This window comes from Labrus mixtus, chromosome 24 (genome assembly GCF_963584025.1).
Source record: "Labrus mixtus chromosome 24, fLabMix1.1, whole genome shotgun sequence".
Classification (NCBI taxonomy): Eukaryota; Metazoa; Chordata; class Actinopteri; order Labriformes; family Labridae; genus Labrus; species Labrus mixtus.
The window spans coordinates 8,938,112-8,959,196 of record NC_083635.1 but is presented as its reverse complement, the minus strand read 5'-3'; the positions used below and the strand labels follow the sequence as shown (position 1 = coordinate 8,959,196).

Sequence of the window (21,085 nt, the reverse complement as noted above, 5' to 3'; positions counted from 1 at the left end):
TTTATGTAGGCTGCAAAGCTTTTTCAGAACACTTCTCAAATCAAAAGAGAGGGCTAAACGAGGCAAAGACTCTCTGGAGAGCTTTTTAAGAAGTCAGTACATGTGCACACAGTTTTAGACAGGCACGCTGATGGCTGGAGTTTTAATCAATGGACCACAAATGGAAAGTGAGGCTGTTTTCAAAAGACCAAGACTGTGAGTACATTTGTAACAAATGCTTTGGTTCAGAACCTGATGAACTGTCCAAGGAAAGTTATGAATTTTGAATTTGAAGCAGAGCTGCGGTAGGAGAAAGGGAGAGATATAGAGATAGAGAGCAAACTGGATCAGTCAAAGGAGGTACTTTATGTTTGGTGTTGAACATGGGGAGACAGGGGGACATGAAGAAATGAGGAGGGGCATCACCGTCTGCTCTAAAGCATCAATAACTTTACAAGTCATGGTCGGTTAATCAAAACAAGCTGTTTGGTAGAATTTCGACACCAACATGACTTCAAACGGCGTCATTACTGACTGAGGTGAACATCAAAGTGGCGGCAGACTTGGTGCAAGTCTGAGCGGGGAGAGGAAAAACAGAAAAATCAGACAGCAAAAACATGTGTTATTGAGTTCTGTAGTCTCAGTGATTGCAGGTATGCTCGATGACTGCAGATCCCAAAACTAAAATGTCTTCTCAAATCTTTTCTGAAAATACCAACAAAGTACGGAAAACAAAAAGGGCAGAGGGTTTTGACTCTTTAATAAAATATGGATTTCTTTGCCCCGAGCAAGTTGTGTCTACGTAATGCGTCCTCAAATCCTGACCTTGAATTTCTACAACTTTTCTGTTCTTTTTAGGTAGAAGCTTTACACACAAGGTTCTATTTTTGCACCCACCTTTTATATTCAGAATGCTTAAAGGAGACATATTATTAAAGATCCACTTTGACAGTGTTTTTGAACATATATTTGGGTAACCTGAGTGTCTACCGACCCACAAAATGTGAAATAAACCCATCCAGTCCTTTGTTTGTGGTCTGCATAAGTCTTACAACACAGAGAAAAATGCTCCATTTTAAATTTGCTCTCCTTGTGATGTCACAGTGGTAAAAAAATAAAAATAATAATCCCCTCCCCTGGTATCTCCACCCATGAACTCCACCCCCAGCCTAGAGCAAAACTTTTGCGCAGGTCGGCCATTTTTATTCTCGTTAAAGAGGAGTTATGTCTACTGGGAAAACTCAGGGGGCGGGGCTTGTTGCATTTAAAGAGACACACACACCAAAACGGAGCGTTCTCAGAGAGCTGGTTTATACAGGGTCACAAACCTCCTCTGGTGCTTGATTCATGTTATATTTTGACCAAAGCACAGCACAGATGTTTAATTTAGAGCACAGGGGGACTGTTTGAAAAGCTGGACAAGGGGGATAATATGTCCTCTTTAATTTAGATGGAAGTAACACAACAAAAGTTAGGATGTGACAGCCCGTGACTGACTAAGAGTCTGCATCATACGAGTAATGACAGATCCCCCCCCGTCCTGAAGAAAAAAGAAACCCTCCTTTGTTGACTTGCTAAAGCTCTTGATGTGTATCGGTTGTGACATGTTGGTACGGGGATAATAGTGTGACTGTCATGATGCTCTGCAGTGCTGACGTATCACACAACATTTAGCCACGAGGGTTAGTGAGAGGCAAAAACAACCTTTTGATGCTTTTGTTGCATTGAATTCAGACGCTTTTTCTTTGTGGGGAAGAGGAGGGGGGGGGGGGGGGGAGATTTTTATGCTTCTACTCCCACAACAAAACACGCAAAAAGAGACTAAAAGGCTCTGCTTTTGACTTTTTGATCTCTGTAACTGCACTGCAAGGACAATAAGACACTTACATGCTTGGGTTTCTTTGCTGAAAACTCAACAGTGTGTGTTGAGTTAATTATCTAAAGAGCAGCTTGTTCTATGATTAAGTCCTTTACATTTAAATAAGCAGTAACAGGAGCATCAAGATGGTCAAAAAGGCCTGTTTAAGTGTCAAAATTAGAGCCCGACCGATTAATCCTCCAGCCGATAATATCTGCCGATATTAACATATCCAGTGACTGGTATTGGCTTCTTTTGTCGCAAAGATCTATGAAAGATATCGGCCAATATATTGATATCGGATTCTTTCTCTCCCTAATATTGATATCGGCATCGGACCCAAAAATTCATATCGGTCGGGCCCTAGACAAAATTTGCGGAAACATTTCAGAACAAAAAAATGGAGGTATCAAGTAAACTTTTCTTTACAGGAGTGCGGCTGTTATCGGCCAATCTGTGGTTAACGCTGCAGCCATTCCCATCTCAGAAGTCAGACAGTGTGGCTTTTGTCAGCCTGCTGCTGGCTTTTTAAAAAGCTTTTACCGACAGATTCAGGTGATATGACACCGAAAGAGAGAGAGAGAGAGTTTATTTCAGTGTCTAGACTCTGACTTTAAATGTGCTCATTGAAGTTAAAGAGTGGGAAGGAAAAAAAAAAAAAAAGCAACTCCTGAGTTTGCCATGATGTTTTTTTCAACTCTGGAACTCCGTGTCTTTACATGCTGATGTTTGGCAGGTGTAATGTTCAACATGTGCAGCAGAAGAAGAGCCTTTGAGGAGGCTTAAAAGAAAGCGTGACACCCTCTCACATCACACCCAAAGACATACATCAGAGTCTGTAAGCTTCTGCAAAGACGGAGCATTTTGCAGGGCCATTATGAAATACTAGGAAATAATATTAGCCGGGTTAGCATCGCAAGCTAACAGGCCACTTGCCATCAAAAAACATACTGAGCAAACTAGCATAGATTGTATTGGAGCTTAGATAAGCAGAAGAAAATGGATGGATGGATTTGTTAAAAACAACTACATATTTGAGCAAACAAATGATTTCCTGGAATCTAATTTTGGAACTGTTGTGCGGCCTAAAAGGAACTCCTTTACAAAATACAGACCTTCTCCTTCTGGTTTAAGGCTGCCGAAAGAATGTTTAACAAACCCTCATGACAAGAGTAGGGAAAAACAAGGATGGATAAAAGAGCCGAATCTCTCCTGCTGGGTTGCCGAGCAAAAGCAAGGATGATGAATGAGCAGATTATCTTTTTAAGGTTACCAAATTTGCAGCTATTTCAAAGCCCGGTGTAATGATGCATGGGGTTTTATAGCGCGAAAAAGTGCCACTTGGGCATTCATCTGCTGGGTGCCGCGGGGCATCTGAATACAAAAACTCATGTAATTCTCACTGATCAATGGACGGACTAAACAAAGCAGAGTGTGGAGAGGTGGGAGGGTAAAGACTGACTACAATCACCATGGCAATATCTTACGTTAGCGTCACAAAGTGCTTCTAATAACTGATATCCCACGGAGAAAATATCACACTTGGTGAATTTTCTTTAATCGAGTGAGTACAAAGAAGACCCATTAGAGGCAATCCTCGTGTAGCTAGCTGCTTCATAAAAAACGAATTATGAGGAAGTACTCCTGCAGGAGAGCACAGAGATTTTCTGCCGGTTGTGTATGTATGTAATCGGAAGTTGTTCAAGCCTTTTTGTGTAATTCCTGAGCTCTTCCAAACACTCATCCTTCTCCATTGTGCGGCCAGTCAGGCGGAGACCCGGAGGCCACACAAGGTTGGAATATAGATCCATGTTGATGGCTTTTTAAAGAGGTGGCGCCCATGTGTGACTCAACACACAGCGAGCACTGTAGGTGTAGAGGAAAAATCAATCAATCCTGGTTTGCAAGAAGACTCCATCATACTTGTTAGTGAATGCTCACAGGGGAAGGGGGGGGGGACCTTTGTGTTTGTGCATGCATGTGAGGATTCATTTGTGTGACTTACAAGAACAGAGGTCTCCTGAACCCTTCACATGACATCATCATTCATGGATATGGAGCATTGCAAATGACATCACGCCAACACTCGTGGGATCCATTTCAAAGACCAAAGAGACAAGGGAGGCTATCACTTCCCAAGTTCATCCCAAAGTGGGGATAATATTATAATAGTATTGCTGAGGTCGGGTCAAAGTGGCTCATGATTCTAAGAGTGCATAATACAAACCTGTTAATGCGTTACAGATTTACAAAGACTAACCCTCACTTAAAAAGACAGACAGCCCAACACAGCACTCTCTAGCCCTCCTGATTCTCTGATACATGAATCTTCTGTCCCCCACTTTTGGTTTCTGAGTGCAGCATTATCTGGTATACAGGATGTCCTAGGGGCCGTGTCCTAAAGGTTCTGAATGATGAACCGAGGAGACCCCAAAGACTTTGAAGAATGTATCTACTGGCAGTGCACGGACAAGCCCTGCAGGAGATGGAAAAAGTTAGTTTTAGTGCAAAACATCTATGCTGCTGAGACCCCCCGACCTGTAAACAACATATAGGTTAACTGGGAACGTGGCATGTAGCTAAAGGCGAAGGTCAAGTGGTATGTGGGAAAACTGTGACCAGGAAAGAGGGGCTTAAAACAGCGGTTTTCTTTCCTTAGAAATAACCATAATTCAATTTTTATTTCAACAGATGCAAAACTTATGCCAAGGCTGATGTGAAGAACATTACCTCTGCCTTGTCTGTATATTGAAACTAGAGGCAGTTAGCTTAGCTTAGCATAGGATTTAAAACAAGGGCAAACAGCTCGCTTGTATGTTCTCAAAGGCAAAAACATCTGCCAGCAAGAACCTCTTATAACATCTTTCCTTTAACCAGAGCGACTCAAGCTGTTTCCGGGGTTTTCTGCTCAGCTAAGCTAGCAGGCTCCTGGTTACTGGACAGCTGATCAGTGTCTGTTTGAACAAGCAAAACAGGGTCAAATTTACAGTTTATCACGATACAGACGTCCTCCACTGTTGTATAATGTTTCCAACGAACCATCAAATCATTCATGCATAAACCTCAGCCATTCTGTATCACTCCAGTGCCAGCCTGTAAAATGCTAAAAAGCTACTTGTTTTGCAGCACTAATATGCAGATGAAGCCTGCTGGACTTTTTTAAGCTCCCTGATTTCCCATGAATATATCCGTTAGCGAATTAATTGGAGTTAAAAAATGAGATTTTACACTTGAACTGCTGCTCAAAAGGGTGGTGCACAACCGTGCACCAGGGACTGAGACTTCCTCTGGTTTTAAACACCGACACAGCTCGGCCTCTATGTCCGCACTGCATGCTGGGACTTCACCTCTAAAAACCCATGTCGTGTTGTTCTGCAGCCACGGGAAAAAAAAAAATCTCACATCAACCCGGAATCTCAGCGGCTGAAAACATTGTGCCAAAAAAAAAAGGCTCCACTTCATGTATTACAGGCAACCCTGGAGGGAATACTCCTGTGTGATTAATTTCCATTTCAAAGCTCAGAGCTCATGGAATGATGTCAGGGAGTGGGTTTGAAGTGGTGCACATTCAAATGGGAACAAAAAATAAAATAAAGAAAGAAAAACACACAGGGAGACGGTGTCATGCGGAGGCGCACATCACAAATAAACACTTGAAAAACTTGAATGTGCACACACTGTGGGCACCCACTGTTTGCACAAAAGTCCATAAACACTGGCTTTTAAAGAAGAAGCTCAGGGTCACAGTATTGATCTCTCGGCTTGTTATCTCATTTGACTATCATATGAAAGCATGCTTGTTACTGCATCTGAGAAGCTCTTCACATTTCTCCCTTCTCATCTTTATTATAGCACACATCCAATGCCACCACCTGCCGCCCCCTCCACCACCACCACCACCACCTCCTTAAATCCTGTAGGCTCTAATTGGCCTGGTGTCCTTCACAACAGAGAGCTGGAAGAAGCGCGCAAGAAGGCTAACAGAGACATCTCCAAATGCCAGGTCGCCGGCGCGACCGCTAACTCTACTCCGAGCCTTGTCACGCTGCTTACAGTTAACCTTTTCATTAGACAGCGGTTGTAGACAACAGGGACTTTCTAGTCATATGTCAGAACCCGTCAAAGAAGTACAGTTGTTAGGACATGGAGGGCTGTGTGAATGTGTGCGTTTCTTTCATTAGTTAGAATAATTCTGATATTCTTTCCTCTCCTCCACCTTATTCTCTCAATTCTCTGTGGACAAAAAAAAAAAGATCATCTTCAACACTGAAACTCGATCGTGGATTATCTGTGGCTCCTGTTTTTAACAATGTCTGGGAGCCGCTGATCGAATCAGTGCACAAATACCAGACATTCAGTTACTTTATGTTAATTTTGAAGCAACATTCTTTTTTCCCCGTTTGCTTTGAATTCTATCTATTTGATTCATTTTCTCATGTAATATATTTCATAATCCTCTTTTCTTTGGGAATACTCCTGTGCTGCTTAGAGCGCTCTCGCTTCATCTGACAAAAGAATCAACAAGTCTGTGTGCATTTACGGGAACTTTCAGAACCAAAATGTGCTTGTTTCTATGAAAGAAATAGTAAAACTCCCCCCCCCCCCCCCCCCCCCAGACATGTGCGTCAGCATGTTTTACATGTTTAGTATTGACAAGCTGAAGAGATCTCTATTGATGAGGATTAATTTCCCTTCAGAGCAGAGGGTTATCTGAGGACGAGCAATCTGCTTTGTCTTTGATGGCGATCGACTGCCTGAAGATCGGATCCTCATCTAGAAATAAGATATGTGTCGAGTATGTGGTCGATGTGTTGCTTTGCTCCTGTCAGTCAGTCAAGTCACAGCTGAGATAGCAGCTGTATGCAGACACATTTAGAAATGCCAGCAGTATGGCTGGCAATGTCTGCCTGTTTTTTACTTTATCCATGTTGCCATCTGAAAACATTAACTTGTCATTTGGATAAAGGCTGCATGCAATTTTGTAATAACCTGAAGCTGTTACCAAGACAGAAATGACGTTTAATTTCTCCAAATATCAAACAATAATCACCTCAAGCGGAGAAAGCTGCATGTTAACGGAAAATAAAAAACAAAATGGTTAAACAGGCTTCAGGCAACATGCGTGCCTGGCTGTTGGATTTGTTTTTGGTTTTTTTTAACCTGAATTTGGAATAAACAGATATCTGTTTGCAGGGATGAGTGCGATCCAAAAGATGGAGGTCACCCAACTGAATCTGAGGCTAACGCGGACGTTCCAATTGGGCGTCCAATCAGCTGTCTCGGCCTCCACTCAGACTGCGGTGCGAAGTCATGCACGCTGATGGAGCAAAGCCTGCCCCGTGCAAATATATTGCACATGATAAAGAATGCATCGCTGTCTACATTATTAAACAGCCACATAAAACATTCATGAATATCATTTATATGATAGCTCGGTCGTGAAGGGTTCCTTTTATTGTTCCTGCGTGTTGATGTGTGGTCGCATGGTCGTGGTTACTGGGTTTAAATCGGTGTTTACCAGTTGAGCGTCAGGCTTCTGCATTTGAAAAGAGTAGATGTCGCTCATGAATTTGTTATAATGTGCTGTTCAAGCACTGTTTAGATAACAACAGGTTTTTTCACCCAATCCAGAGACTCACATGCTGCATTAGTTTTGTCCCTTGAACTGCGATAACCTTTCATAATTAGGCTTTCAACTGAGAGTTTGCGTAAAGACTCACTTGATGTCAGTCTCCTGGACTCGTTCCTCATCCAGATCCTCGATGAACTTCTCTCCTTTCATCCAGTAGATGAGTGGACTGACGTCTCCGCTGTATCCAAAGAAGGCTCGGCACGTCAGGTTGACTGGACTTCCTGCAGAACAAAACGCCGCATATTTAGTTTAAAGCATGACAAACAACTGTGGCGTTTTATTTTGCAGCTTGTCCAACCCTACTATGTGACATACACACCAACAATACATGTTTGCCACAACAGACTATATTGTGAAATAATGTGCAGGAAAACTAGAAACTAAAAGACAGCATGAGGAACAAGGAAACAATGAAGTTGCACAAAAACTTTTGCCGTCGCCAATGCTTTTATGTAGTGATTGAACATAATTTCAAGCCACAATTTGACGATATCATCTTCAAAGCCTCAGTCTCATTTTCTGTCTGCCAGGAAGTGATTCTGATGGAAAACCATCTCCCGTTAATAATACATTCATTGTTTGCTACTGTATGTTTGCACACATGCCAGGGTTGTCTTGAATGTATTTCATGGGGGTTCATTCATTGAAGATACTAAAGGAAGCCCAAAACGGACATGCGTCTGTACATTTTCTTAACTCTGTTTTCCCATTTTAACCAGTAATGGTGAAGGATAAGTGGACTTGAGGTTGCTATGTAAAGTGACCATCAGAAGTAACTAATCCCACTCATACACATTCACCGCTGAAGAAGCAGCAGGAACATCCGTCACATTCCAAATGCGTCAAAAAATGGGCCGGCAGCCTCCCTCGGTCCCTCCATTGGCGGATATATGAACTAGATGAATGATAAAAACACCTACACTTGCATGTGCAGCCCATAATTACTCATGTTCTCTTTCAAGACTCCCCTAAAAAAAAAAAACCCACTAATGTTGTCCCTGAAACCATCAACGTCTCCAGAGGCGCCGTCTTAAACCATCCCTGACCCTTTTTTTTTTTCCCAATTCCCTGATGGCCTCTTCAACTTTAAATCACTCTCTTGAACCCGGTTTCAAGGCACTGCTGTACCTTCATAAAAGCTATTACACTCTCCAGCAGCCCTCCCTTCTCTGTCAGACCAGACTTTAAAGTTTCAATCACTGGGTGCTGCTGAAAGTACTTTGGGAAAATTTAAACACAAAAGTATGGCAGAGCTTTTAAGGACAGCCAATTGCACTGAAGAGGCCACGCATTCATTCTGATTACAAGAGAGAAAACATTCACACCAGCGTCATATGCTGCTGCTAGCATCCCACAATGAGAGAGAATGTTTTGCCCTTTGGGGTCCACTGAACACATTTGCGAGATACCACTGCTAACTTGGTTTCATTGTGCCTGAAAGGAGGAAATAAAGGATGATTCGGGCCAGAAGAGGTCAATGCTGCAGCACAGAGATTAGATCACTGTCAAGAGTAATCGCAGCATTTCTATTTCTTCCATACTGTCCCTGATCTGAGACAAAGTGGGAGTCAAAATTGTCATATTGTTGACTTGTGTTTGATGAATATGTTGGCAGGAAAACAAGCTTTGTCTTAATTAGGTCACATCACCATCAACTAGCTCACGACTGCTAACAGCTAAGAGCTAACTACCGTCACTCCTGTTTCAGCCTTTATTGTAACTACTGTTAACTTGTAAAGCGAGCTCTGACCTCTGACCTTTTATCTCCTTTTCTCTTCTTATGGTTTGACTCTGCTTCCTTTGTTTGAATGTTTCTTTTTTTTGTGGTTTTACATTGTACTATTTCCTTTCTTCATTGATTGTCTTGCTGGTTTTAATCGGTTTTATTTCCTTCATTTGTGGAACCCCTGCTGCATAATCTCCCACTATTTAGCTTCTCGTGTTTAATCATTGTCTTCCTCACCTTTCTCTGTTTGTTTTTTTCCACTTTGTAACCCTGTTTTGAAAAGTTTAGCATAATTATTATTATCGATTCCTTCGGATATTTAAGTGGCTAATCAGCGGCTCAATGCTACGCTATCATCGATGGCTAGTCACTGTGTGTATGACGTGTTTGAGATGTAAGATAAACAGAATGGAAGAGGAAGTAAAGAGTCAGCTATCAAGACACTTGAGGTAGATGTATCTGTACACACGGGGACGATGGAGACCGTGAGATCAGAGGGGTTAAAAGTGCACACATAACAGCAGTCGAACCTCCTGCCTTTCACATCAGCAGGAGTTCCTCTCTGTGCTCGGCTCATTCCGAAACACAGCCTATATGTGACTGCAGAAAGATAAACCTCTTTAAAAGCTGTTTCTCTCTCTCTCTCTGCCTTGGATTAGAGACCTCTCGTTCTTATCGCACACATGCTGCAGAGCCGACGGCACATCCATGAGTGTGTGGCCTGCGCTGCGACAGGCTCTGAGGGGGGGGGGGGGGGGGGGGAGAAGAAGAAGAAGAAGAAGAAGAAGAAGAAGAAAAAAAAAAGAACCACATCATCAAAGCCTGGGAATGACTCTGATCCACACACAAGAAGAAGAAAAAAAAAAGCCGCAGATGATCAAGGAGCCTCCACCAAGTTGTGCGTCCAGGAAGGCAAAAAAAGGTGATTCAGCATCTCTTCATTAGCACTCCTTGCTCATTGGCCCTTTGGCGAGGACTCAGAAGTCTGTGAGATGGGAGATAACTGCGGCGTATAATTGGGTACTTGCTAGTTCAAAGATAATAGGGATTTTATTTTACCAAGGCCTGCTCTAATTTGGCCCTCTAGTGCATGCGTGAGTTCGGAGCTGAGATGATGGCTAAAGCGTTAACAGGGAGAATCTGGTTTGCAGATTCTCAAGAAGCCCCCCCCCCCCCCCAGTAGGTGGACGGCGTTTTGTTGCATCTTGTCTCACGGCTGGACCAGAAATATTGTCCACAGCTGTGAGTGGGTGAAGAAGCAGGAGAGAAAGTGTTTCTGGACACATATATATATATATACACACCCCCACTGCGATACTTCCCAGCTCCACCAGGGGTCTCTGTGGTGCTACAAAGAAGGTGGGGGGGAGAGACGTTTTTGCAGGAGGAGCACATTAAAAAAACAAAGCAGCCCATTTTGACAGGTGCAGACAACAGTAAGAGGAAACACAGATCCTTTTGTGTGCCACCTTTGATGTCAAGAGGCTTCACCCGTGCATCCAAACAGCATGTTGTGTTGTCGCTCTGACAGCTCCGCCGCCGTGCCGACATCAGCCGCCGTGTCGCTTCCCTACACTTGTTCCAAAAGGGGGCCTCTTCTGTGCATGTTTCTCCCTTAACGACGGCGTGCTAATTTGCACGGGCAGAGGTAGAGGGGGGGAAATGTTCCACCAGGATTCAAGAGCGCAGCCCCCTGGTCTATGGTCGAAAGGGGGTAAAGTGAGGCTTAATGCGATTGTCTCATCTCTCTTATCTCCGTTCGCCTCTGGAGCATCTCTCCCTGCCGCCGTGGCTGCAGGACGGAGGCGTCAGCAGAAGATTCCCACGGCTAAGCAGAATGCTATGAAACCATGAAAGTGCCACAGAGCAGGGAAGGAGACGCAGAAAGACGAGGCACGTGTGCATTTCTGCGTCTGCGTGCACGTCATGACGGAGGTGTAGCCTAGCATGAGAGTAAAAGGGCATGAGAGTGAGGTGAGGGAGAAAGAAAGAGCTGCACAGGAGACTCACACACACACACACACACACACACACACACGATGAGAGAGAGCTGAAAAACATCCCACACAGAGTGAAGACAGCATCCAATCGCCTTGAAGATTACACAGATTACAGATCAGTACATGTACATGTAGTGTGTGCGCCATCCATGTCGACTTAATCTACCGCTGTTTCCCATTCAGATCCAAACAATCCAGCTCTTCAGTAGCGAAGCCTCTTTTTTTTTATGCTTTAACAGCCTTGAATATATCAACCCTGCAGCTAGCAGAGCTAATACTTCAAAGAGGGAAGGGACTCAGCTTTGCAGAGTTTTTTCTTTTTTTTTTTTTGGAACAGGCATTTGCAATCTTAATAGCAGTGAGGACACAAATAACTACCTGTTTAATGTTTCTGGTGGGACGGCAAGTTTAGGAGATGGCAATTAGCGATAAATAATGCTGTACGAGAACAGCACACATTTCATACGATCACTAATCTGTGAGCACATTTCTGCTCTCCGCAGGCTGCCTTTAATACCATATGGACACTAATAGAGGCAAATGGCTGCCTGGAAGATACTGAAAGCAAAGCTTTTGATTAAATCAAATTGATTCAGAAATACTTTGAGTGCCGGAGGAAAAAAGGAAATAAATTTAAAACCTACTATTTTCGTGACAACTAGCACAAACCCATCTGCTGTGAAGGGTTTTGTAATTATCAAAAAATCTCCTGAACAGTAACTTTGTGCGGGAATGTGTCTCAACTATTGAAATGCACAAACACAAGCGAAGTCTACGGACCAAAGTTGTCAAAAATGTCTGACACACACGTGTAAGTACAGTGTGCAAAACACATAGGACGTTATACAGTACAGTTCTACAATTCATTTAGCGGATGCTTTTACCCAAAGAGACGCACTTCAGAGAGTCAGAACAAAGAAAACAAGCAAGTTCAAACGAATGGCCTTAATTCTGATCGGACACACAGGTGCTGACAGGAAGTGACCAGAGGTGCTGACAGGAAGTGACCAGAGGTGCTGATCGGAAGTGACCAGAGGCAGAGCACAACATCGACAGCTCTCATCAGCATCAAAACCATCATCATCGGTATCATGAAGGTCGTAGGTGTTCATTAAAGAGCTGGGTCTTTAGCTTTTTCTTAAAGGTGCAAAGGGACTCCAGAGTTTGGTAGTAAATTTCACCACCAGGGGGTGGCAGAGGAGAAGAATCTAATTTTGTCAACAGGCTTATAGACAATTTCAGGTTGATCAGATTTCTTGGATGTTGTCCTCCGATTCTCTCTTCTCACCCCCCCCCCCAAAAGAAGCCAACGAGAGAGCCGGCCAATCAGAAGAAAGTGGGCAGGTGAAGCAAAGTGTTTGCTGAGTGTTTTTACTGACGACAGTATAAGACACATGAGGAGTTATATGAGCTGCAAATCACCAATCAATCATAACGCTCCTCTAAAGGTTTCACAGCCTGACGGCATGAAAGGTGAAAAAGAGAAGCACTCAGCAGAGTTAAAAGATGCTTCAGTACAGGACACACAAGCTCAGGTTTGTTCAAGAAAGATAGATGAAGGTTGCCATGGGGATCAGATATCAACACAACTAAGTCGTCTGTCCTCTCTGTCATCAAATGAGGGAATGTGGAAACAAAATGGTGTCCATCCCTTTGACAGAAGAAGAAACTTGGGGAATCGATGCCAAGGATCAGAGAAGTTGTCCTTGAAGCACATGGTGGATCAACGCCTACCCATCTGTGTTTACTCCGAGACTTATCAAAGAACAGAGTCAAAAGTTCTTAAAATCTAAAAGGCCTTAGCCTGTGTGCTTTGGAAAAGATAAACAGTCTGTGCTTTAAAAGCTGAAGCAATGACAGATCGACACTTCTGTCGATGGTGGAAAACTCTACTGTCTAATTGGTATTCCCTCTAATATCAAAGTCTGGGCTCTACATTAAAGGATGTGAGGATCTCCCTGTAGCTGTGATCAACAGGATAGCGAGCGACTTATTAAGTGGGTAATGTGATTGTCGATGGTTTTGAAAGGGGGTTTCCCAGATTCAGCGGGGCATCTGGACGGCATGAAGCGACTCCTGGAAACTGTTTCGTTTTGTAAGCTCTGAATGAGAGGGAACATTATCGGTTTCATCTGCTTCAGCAAAACATCCGCGCAGTGAAGGGGTTAAGCAAGCGATGGAGGCCTGTAATTGCCGAGGCTGGGTCCCCGTTCACGTCAGCGCTGTCGCCAGATGCAGCAGTTTAATTGTCTCTCTGCTACAGCATTCACTTTGTTCAGTTCATTACAGCCTGAACCTCTCCAATCAGGCTTTTTTTTTTTAAGGCAGTCGTCGACTGGCGCTGTGTTCGGTATTAATTTAGCCACATCCCCCCTCCCGTATGGTCAATCGTCTGTTACTCATACTCGGCATTGCACCTCATTACCGCTAAGCAGGCAAACTGCTGCCGCCCCAGTCCTCTTCATTAATGCAGGTAAAGCAGATATAGAGGAACACAACGCGGGATTTCATAAGCATGTTAACACGTGGCAATCATCAGTCGGAAATGCTCAGCGTTTTTGATTTGAAAGTAACATTTGTGTTCTACAAATCATATGAGGGGGGTGGTGTCGAGTACTACAAGGCAGCGGGGAAAGAAACAGGCAGGGGGGGGGGGTTGGGGAAGTCCAATTGGAGCCTTGTGGAACAGAGCATGACATTTGCAAAGATCAACACCCACTCTTTGCATCGATGTCCTCATAATACAATGTTCTTCGGCGAGGAATCATGAGCTGTGTTCAACCCGGTGTTGTTTATAATCCTGCGTCGAGGAGTCACAGTTGAATTCTCCTAATGAAAAGCTAATTAGACATTAATGAAACACTTAAAGGGTACTTCACAAAACATCAGACAAATGCCAAGTTGAATGGAGGAGAGCGGGTTGTACCACATTTAAGCAAAACATCCCATGATTGCCGAATGTTTTTTGTGACTATATGTGCACCGCCAATCACGGCTTTAGTGGTTGTTGCGATCGTTCTGCATCAGTTCTTTGTATTTTGTTTCCTCATCTGTCAATCAGGACTCCTCCATCTTGGAACTGATTCAATTCATGACTACATACAGCTCCTTGGAGACTTTCAAGTGTTCTTGCCTTTGTCAAAGAGGCCTGTCACAATGATGGAGCAGAAACAGTTAAAACTTTGTGAGAATCCCAGCCTTTTTTTTGTCCAACCTGATTCTGATTCTGAGACGCTGATCGCGACCATTAGCTGAGCATTAACAGGAGAAGGAGGCAGGGATTGGATGACAAGACCTGAACGCTTACTGGGCTTTGGTGCGGGGCGATGCAGGCAAGCGGAGGGACTCCTGGTGGGCTTAGCGTAGAATGACGACGCCATCGAGAGAATTCCTAAGCAGCACCATGTATTTCAGTTACAGATGGAGGGCCAGGGAGCCGGGGAGAATGGAAAATGTTACAGGAATGGAAGCAAAAGAGAGGGATGCACGATGGGAGAATGGAAGGAGTGGATGGCACGGATCGCAGAGACTCCTTGAGGCCTTGCTGGGTCATCTTTGAAGCGTGCCCACACCCCCGGCAGTCCCATTTCTGAGCTGAAGCTCCCTGTGGTGAAATGCTCAGCTTGGGCCCACTTTAGCACTACTTCATATGAATTATTTTCTTATCTTTTGTCCAGGGGAGATGAAGTATTCTCTACCTTCAGAGAGAACAAGCCTCCATGCAACTCTCTCCTAACCTCACTGCAGACTGAATCCTCTCCTTAAACAGGAAAGTTTTCAGCACCGCAAAAAAAAAAGGATCTCCATCCAGCGTTGCTTGTGTACACTCCAGTTTGCTTGCTAATGGTGAAATGCTATGACTCATGGCAGTTGCATGGCTGACTTTCAGAAGCACGAGAACAATGACATGCTATTTCTAGCCTCAGTCTGGCTCATTATTGTTAAATTACAGCAGGGCGGAGATTTGTTACTCACTCAAACACATGCTCAAATAGGTCAATGTGACCAAAACGAAGGGAGTAACTTGATACAGATAGATCTAAAAAGATGCTGCAGAGGCAAATATAGTTGAGCTAAAGATATCCTGATGAGGTTAGACGACACTACAAATGTCCTGAAAATCTAATCTGAGTTGAGTTGGGTGGTCATCAAGAAGAGACAAGTATGCTGGTGCGACCATCTTTAAATTATATTTCAATGGTTAGCTTTGCATGTGCATTGCATGCCTTAACTGGATAGGGACCAGGGGCATGTCCAGAGGGGTGACTAGGCTACATGGGCCCCACTTGAAATCTTATTGGCCACCCCAAGTGCCACCCCAAAATCCTTAACTATGATTGGCTATTTGCCTTGCCTGAGGTGGGACTTACAGTTTGTTAAATTCAGACTGATACTTTTCAGTGTGCAGATGTTTGTTTAACATTTTTAAAATACTCTAAATTGTGACTTAGGACATTTATACTGTTGAGTCCTTGAAGAATTATCCTTTGTATATGTTGACCTTATCTTGTGTTTATTAAAAGTTGACGTGATTAGTGCTTCATTCAGCCGTGGGCACACAAACTTCGGGCCACCCCTGCACAAGTAAGTTCCCCAGTCGGGCCACCCCAGTCCAAAAACAAAAGTCTGGACACGCCCCTGGTAGGGACCAAGACTTGTTATTTTCAAGTTCACATATCTTGGTAATGTGTCCACACACTTGATGTACATCCATTTACCAGCTGTCACTGTGGAAATCGGGACTGAAACCGCATGTTGGCATGTCCTGGGGCTTATCAGAGCTTTGAATGGGATGTAGTCTATTGTACTGCAGCAGAGAGACCCTTCCATCCTAAGCCGTGAGTAAAAAGAATCTAGTCCCTAAATGGTCTAGTGGAGCAAACTTACCAAGCAAGATCAAGACAGCTTACTGTGCTCAGCGAGCGAGAGAGAGAGTAAGAGAATGGAGGGCAGGGGAGCACCGATATATCCATACCCTCTCCCTGGGAGTCTGTATAATGAAAACAGGACACAGCAGAGTGGTCGGGACTGTAGGTGCTTGTTCCCAGTGTTCCAGCAGACACGGTGTTGGATGTGTGCAGCACGTGTGAGCTGAATGAACAAGGGAGCCTGGGCAGAGACTTGAACTGAGGCAGCGACGTGGAGTGAATGAGTGAGTGGTATACGGGTTTGAAAAAATCCGGGAGGAAAAGCTGCTTTAACTTATCACCTCAAATCTAGCAGCAGAAGGAGGGAGGGAGGGAGGGAGGACGGTGTTCACGGGTTTGGAAATCATTGCATCACATATCTCAGGGGAAGGCAGGAAAAGCAGAGGATCGGGTTTACATGGAGTGACTGTGGGACTCCAGTGGTAGAAATATATGTTCCGAGATGTCTACTTAAAAAAATACATGTGGAGACGAGGCATCGGCGCTTCATCACTTTCTTTTTCTTTTTTTTGAGAAATACTCAGTCGCCTACTCAAGGCTGATGGGGAGGACAGCAAATCCGGTTTTCCTTCAAGCTTTTTTTCAGGTTCTAGTTCTAGTAGCAAGACCGGAGATTTGTAAATGGTTTCCTATAGATTATCAGGCGTGCATATTCCAGGGGGCTTTGTAGTCCCATCAGTGGCGGTCTGCATGCTGGAAATGCTGCCTCAACATAACTTCCCAGCAAACCTAACGCCTGAGGTGGGTTTTAAGCTTCCTGACCAATCGTCACATTGTGCCCACCTTGTTTTTTTGCATCAAGCTGTTAACATGTGAATTTCTGCTTTTTTATAAAATGTGGTGTGACTTCAGGGGCTTGAAGACTCAAGCGAACACTCGACGGACTGCAGGATTTTGCACTTCCGCATTGGCTTCAGTTTTGAACACTGGAAGTTGCTGCTTGGATTAAACATGCAAACCGCATCAGGTGAGGGGAGCGTCCCCCACTTTTCAAAAACAATCAACTGACAAAAAACGCTGTGGTGGAAAAAGTCGCTTTTTAATTTATATTTTTAAATGGCTAGCCTGTCAAAAGTGGAAACGCCATCAAATTCAGGATATTTGGTATTGGTTTGGAAATTGGTTTGGTATTGGTATAGAAATTAACTCAACACTTATTTGACTTTCAGCCTTTAAAAAGGTAGAGCTGCTAATGCTAACTGGCTAGCTATGGTTTCTTGTCCACATCAACAACAGCTGTTGTGAATGCTCCCTTCACGCGTCTCTCTTTTTATTGTTCATTCTTCCCTTCTCACTCATCTCTTTCATCTCCAGCCTCACCTTTCTTTCTCATCCCTCATGCCTCGCAGCGTGTCTTGGGAGAGCTCGGCGCATAAACAGGTTTCTATAATGAGCAGCGAATCAGGGATAGGGACAAAAAAAAAAAAAAAAAGGCAGTGTGTGACAACGAAGGGGGGGGGGGGGGGGGGGGGGGGGGGGCGAAGGGAAAAGGATGAGCGAAGGGAAAAGGTTAAAACTCTGGTGAGAAAAGGCATCATCTCCACGGCGTCCTGCTGCTGTCTCGCTGTCCGTCATGTTCACAGGGAGAGAAAAAAAAAAAAACACAGTGTGAGGTGTCGGCCTTTGCGTGCGCCTGAGTGAGTGTGAGGTGTTCTGGTGCATCGGCGGGGTAATTGGAGTGATTTGTATTATATACATTCCTCTAACCCGAAAACAAAATGTGCATTTGATAAGACGATGTACCCGTCCTCCCAAATTACCATGAGATTGACACGGGTGTCTGGGGACGACAAAATGTCACCATGATAGGAAATATCATGATGACAGAACTCTCCCTGGAGGCGCCCGACGTGACTGCTCGAATGGTGCATTTGCAAGAAGAAAAGATTTTAATGCTGTAATGTCAGGAGGGTCAGCGGGCCGTGATTGTTGAATGCCAGATCGCCATCAGAATGAAATCAGAGCCCTGTGAACGTAGAAGCAAATAACCTTTTGATGTGTTCTCTCCAATGACCTCGTATATATCGGGAAATCACATTTAACGCCAGTCGCACAGAATCAACCCGCAGAGTCCATAGCTCAGCCTCTGATTATTCAGACATACATCTCAGCTTGGACTGTGGATAATCGAATTGATTTCCCCGTTTCCACCCCCGACTCCTCGCTGCAGTATATTTCTTTTATTAAGCACTCTGGTGGTCTGAACACCAGGCTGCTGCTGCAACATCCCCACTATATATTCAAGAATTAAGCAATTAAACTTGATATTTTTCACAATTTTAGATCATGAGCTCGCTATAATATCTGGTGATCTTGTTGCATGAGACTTTATGTCTGGCATTTGGGTTTGGATTTAGCTGTAGGAGGCAGCGCAGCGCCGAGCACTGCTGTGACTCCGTTTAATTTAAAGTTGGTCTTTATCTCTATCGGGGCGAGCATCTCTGTAATCCGAGGCCTGTTTCCTCTCTGATCCTCCACGGCAGACTGAGAACACAACCGGCCCAGACGGCAGGAGCTGTGAATCTGTGCTGCCCGGATGTCGGAGGAAGTTCATATTCGCCCGCCACACCGGCCGCCGCCTCTTTATTATCCCTGCTCCTCTCTTTCTAAAGGTGACATTTGTCTAAGCGTTCAATCCCTGTAGCACGCCGCGCAGCAGTCTGGGACCTATTCAGCTTTATGGTCTCACTTTACAGTAGGTGTGCGCTGAATCTAGAATTCAGATAAAGAAACGGCGCGCCGAGGAACCGCTGGGCACTTAAACCCAGTTGCCATCCATTTAATTAAAAACAATACGATGAATTACGAGCTGTGCTATCAAGGGAGGCAGGAGAGGAAGGTAAATTATGACTATAAGCGGGAAAACATTTTAAAGGGAGGGACATCGGGGTGTGTGCATAACGTTTGAGGGTGCAAGTGCATTTCTGTCAATCATGCAGTCCCCCCTGAATTAAACACACTTCACTGCATATTTCATGTTTAAATATCAGGGGACAATGCAAACATGTGGGAGTAGGGTGAATCAGACAATTATTTATCACCATATGTGGTGTGGCAAAGACACATAGGAACCAGTGTCTAAAGAAACACATTGATCCACACTCGTAACCAGGCTGACAAACATCTGTACTCATCTGTCAAACAAGCAGGCACATTAGGAGCTTTTGGGCTTATTCGCTTCATCCACTGTTACACGACCAGCTTCTCTACTGTAGGATTACGCCGCGCTCCCAAAAAAAAAAATCCACTGTGTGATCGCTGCTCAGCGATAATCCGCAAAAAAAACCCACATCTCAAATACTGTATCAGCATGATTTCCAATAAAATCAGTCATGATATCGTGTATCAGGCGCTGCTTTCAAAGCCGGCAGAATCAGTTCACATGGGGCTCAGAAAACGAGGGCGGATGGAGTTTTTCCAGATATGAATAGAGGTGTGTTAAGGAAAAAAAAGAGAAGTGATATGAAAGGTAAAGAGCTGATGATGTCATAGTGATGTCACCAGGGGGGGTTCCTCAGTTTTGGATCGGTAACTGCTTTTACGTAACAGAAGGCCTGCAAGCTACAAAAACGCAGACAGAGAGAGAGTAACAAAAGATGTAAGAGTGTTGCATCATGGGAATTGTAGGATTTTATACCACATAACTAGTGTACCCCTTTAACAACAACACTGCCTCTTTTTGTAGCGATTTTCTTTTATGACAAATCAACCAAAAATGCTACATACATGACTCGTAAATCAGACGTGCTGTTTGTCAAAAGGCAAGGCAGGAAACTGTTTGGGGGCCCCAGGCCAGTAGGGGGGCCCCCAAGGGCTGAGAAACTTTAAACCACAGCAGTGTCTCAAAATGTGCAAATTTTGCAACAACAGTAGGATACCTCCCTAAGGGGGGCCCCATCTGACAGCACTCCCTCGCCGTTGAAAAACAAAAATTTGTCAATGAAAGTCACTGAAGGAAAATGAAGAGGAATTATCCAGCTAGGAGTGAAATAAAGAAAGAGAGAAAGAGGAAAAGTAGGGATTGGAACAGTGGCAGACATAATGGTGATGAACGCTGGTTGGAGGGGCCCCCAATTAATTTTTGCAGAGGGCCCCAACAGACTCTAGAATCGCCCCTGCTGATAATCAAACCGTCCACTTTGTTCTGCCCTCTCTAGGCATACCAAGTCTCCACACAGCACTGTGTTTATTTAAATCAGTTGCAAATTTAGTGTTTAAGTTTGGCCCTCTCAGGCTGCCATAGGCAATGTGGAGAGTTAAAGCAGCCGTCCTGACCAGAATAAGAAAAGTCACAATGTGAAGTTGATTGACTATGCCTGAACCTGGAACGCCATCTCTCATTTGAAGAACTGTTTACCTTTCTGCCGACTAAACACCTCATCACACTTTTAGCTCTGCAAAATGATGCCGAGAAGTTCGATACTCAGCTTTGAAAAATACGCGATTAGCATGCATGCCTATTATTTCAAAGTCCATAAACAGGCTGAAAATCTGTGGGACAATGAGAGTGATGGAGTGCTCACTTGATTGCATTAGGTTGTTATTTGTCTATCCTGACTACCATCCTCGTGCAACTTGTGCCTGCATGTTTGTTTGTCTGTGTGAGCACAGAAGGGAGGGGGCGTACATGAGCAGAATACTGATGAGTTCCCAGCATGCTCCGATCAAATTACACTACCTACTCTCTTTCTGTCCCACCGCCTGTCAATCAGTCAATCGTTCCCCTTGCCCCTCCTTTTCCGTCTCCCTCTCTCTCTCGGCAGGAAAACAACTCTCCAAATCCACAGAGTCCTGATGACCTGAGAGCCCTGTCTGGTACATGGGATAACCATCAGATGCATCGTCATGTGCGGTCATCTTATGCATCTGCAGCTGCTTCAATGCAGAATCCATTCTGTATCAATTTAGGCTAAATTTTGCACAAAATTCAATCTGACTTTCTGATCCCGAAAGCCTCGGAAT

The 21,085-nt window shown here is 44.2% G+C and overlaps 1 protein-coding gene across 2 annotated transcripts in view; it reads right to left on the bottom strand.

The window, feature by feature from the left end:
* LOC132959501 (interleukin-1 receptor accessory protein-like 1) overlaps positions 1-21,085 on the bottom strand; it is a 221,972-nt gene that overhangs the window by 19,294 nt on the left and 181,593 nt on the right. For both annotated transcript variants that reach the window (XM_061032573.1, XM_061032572.1), the window contains exon 7: positions 7,558-7,690. In XM_061032573.1, coding sequence (XP_060888556.1) covers positions 7,558-7,690 — 133 coding nt within the window. The remainder of the gene's footprint in view (positions 1-7,557; positions 7,691-21,085) is intronic.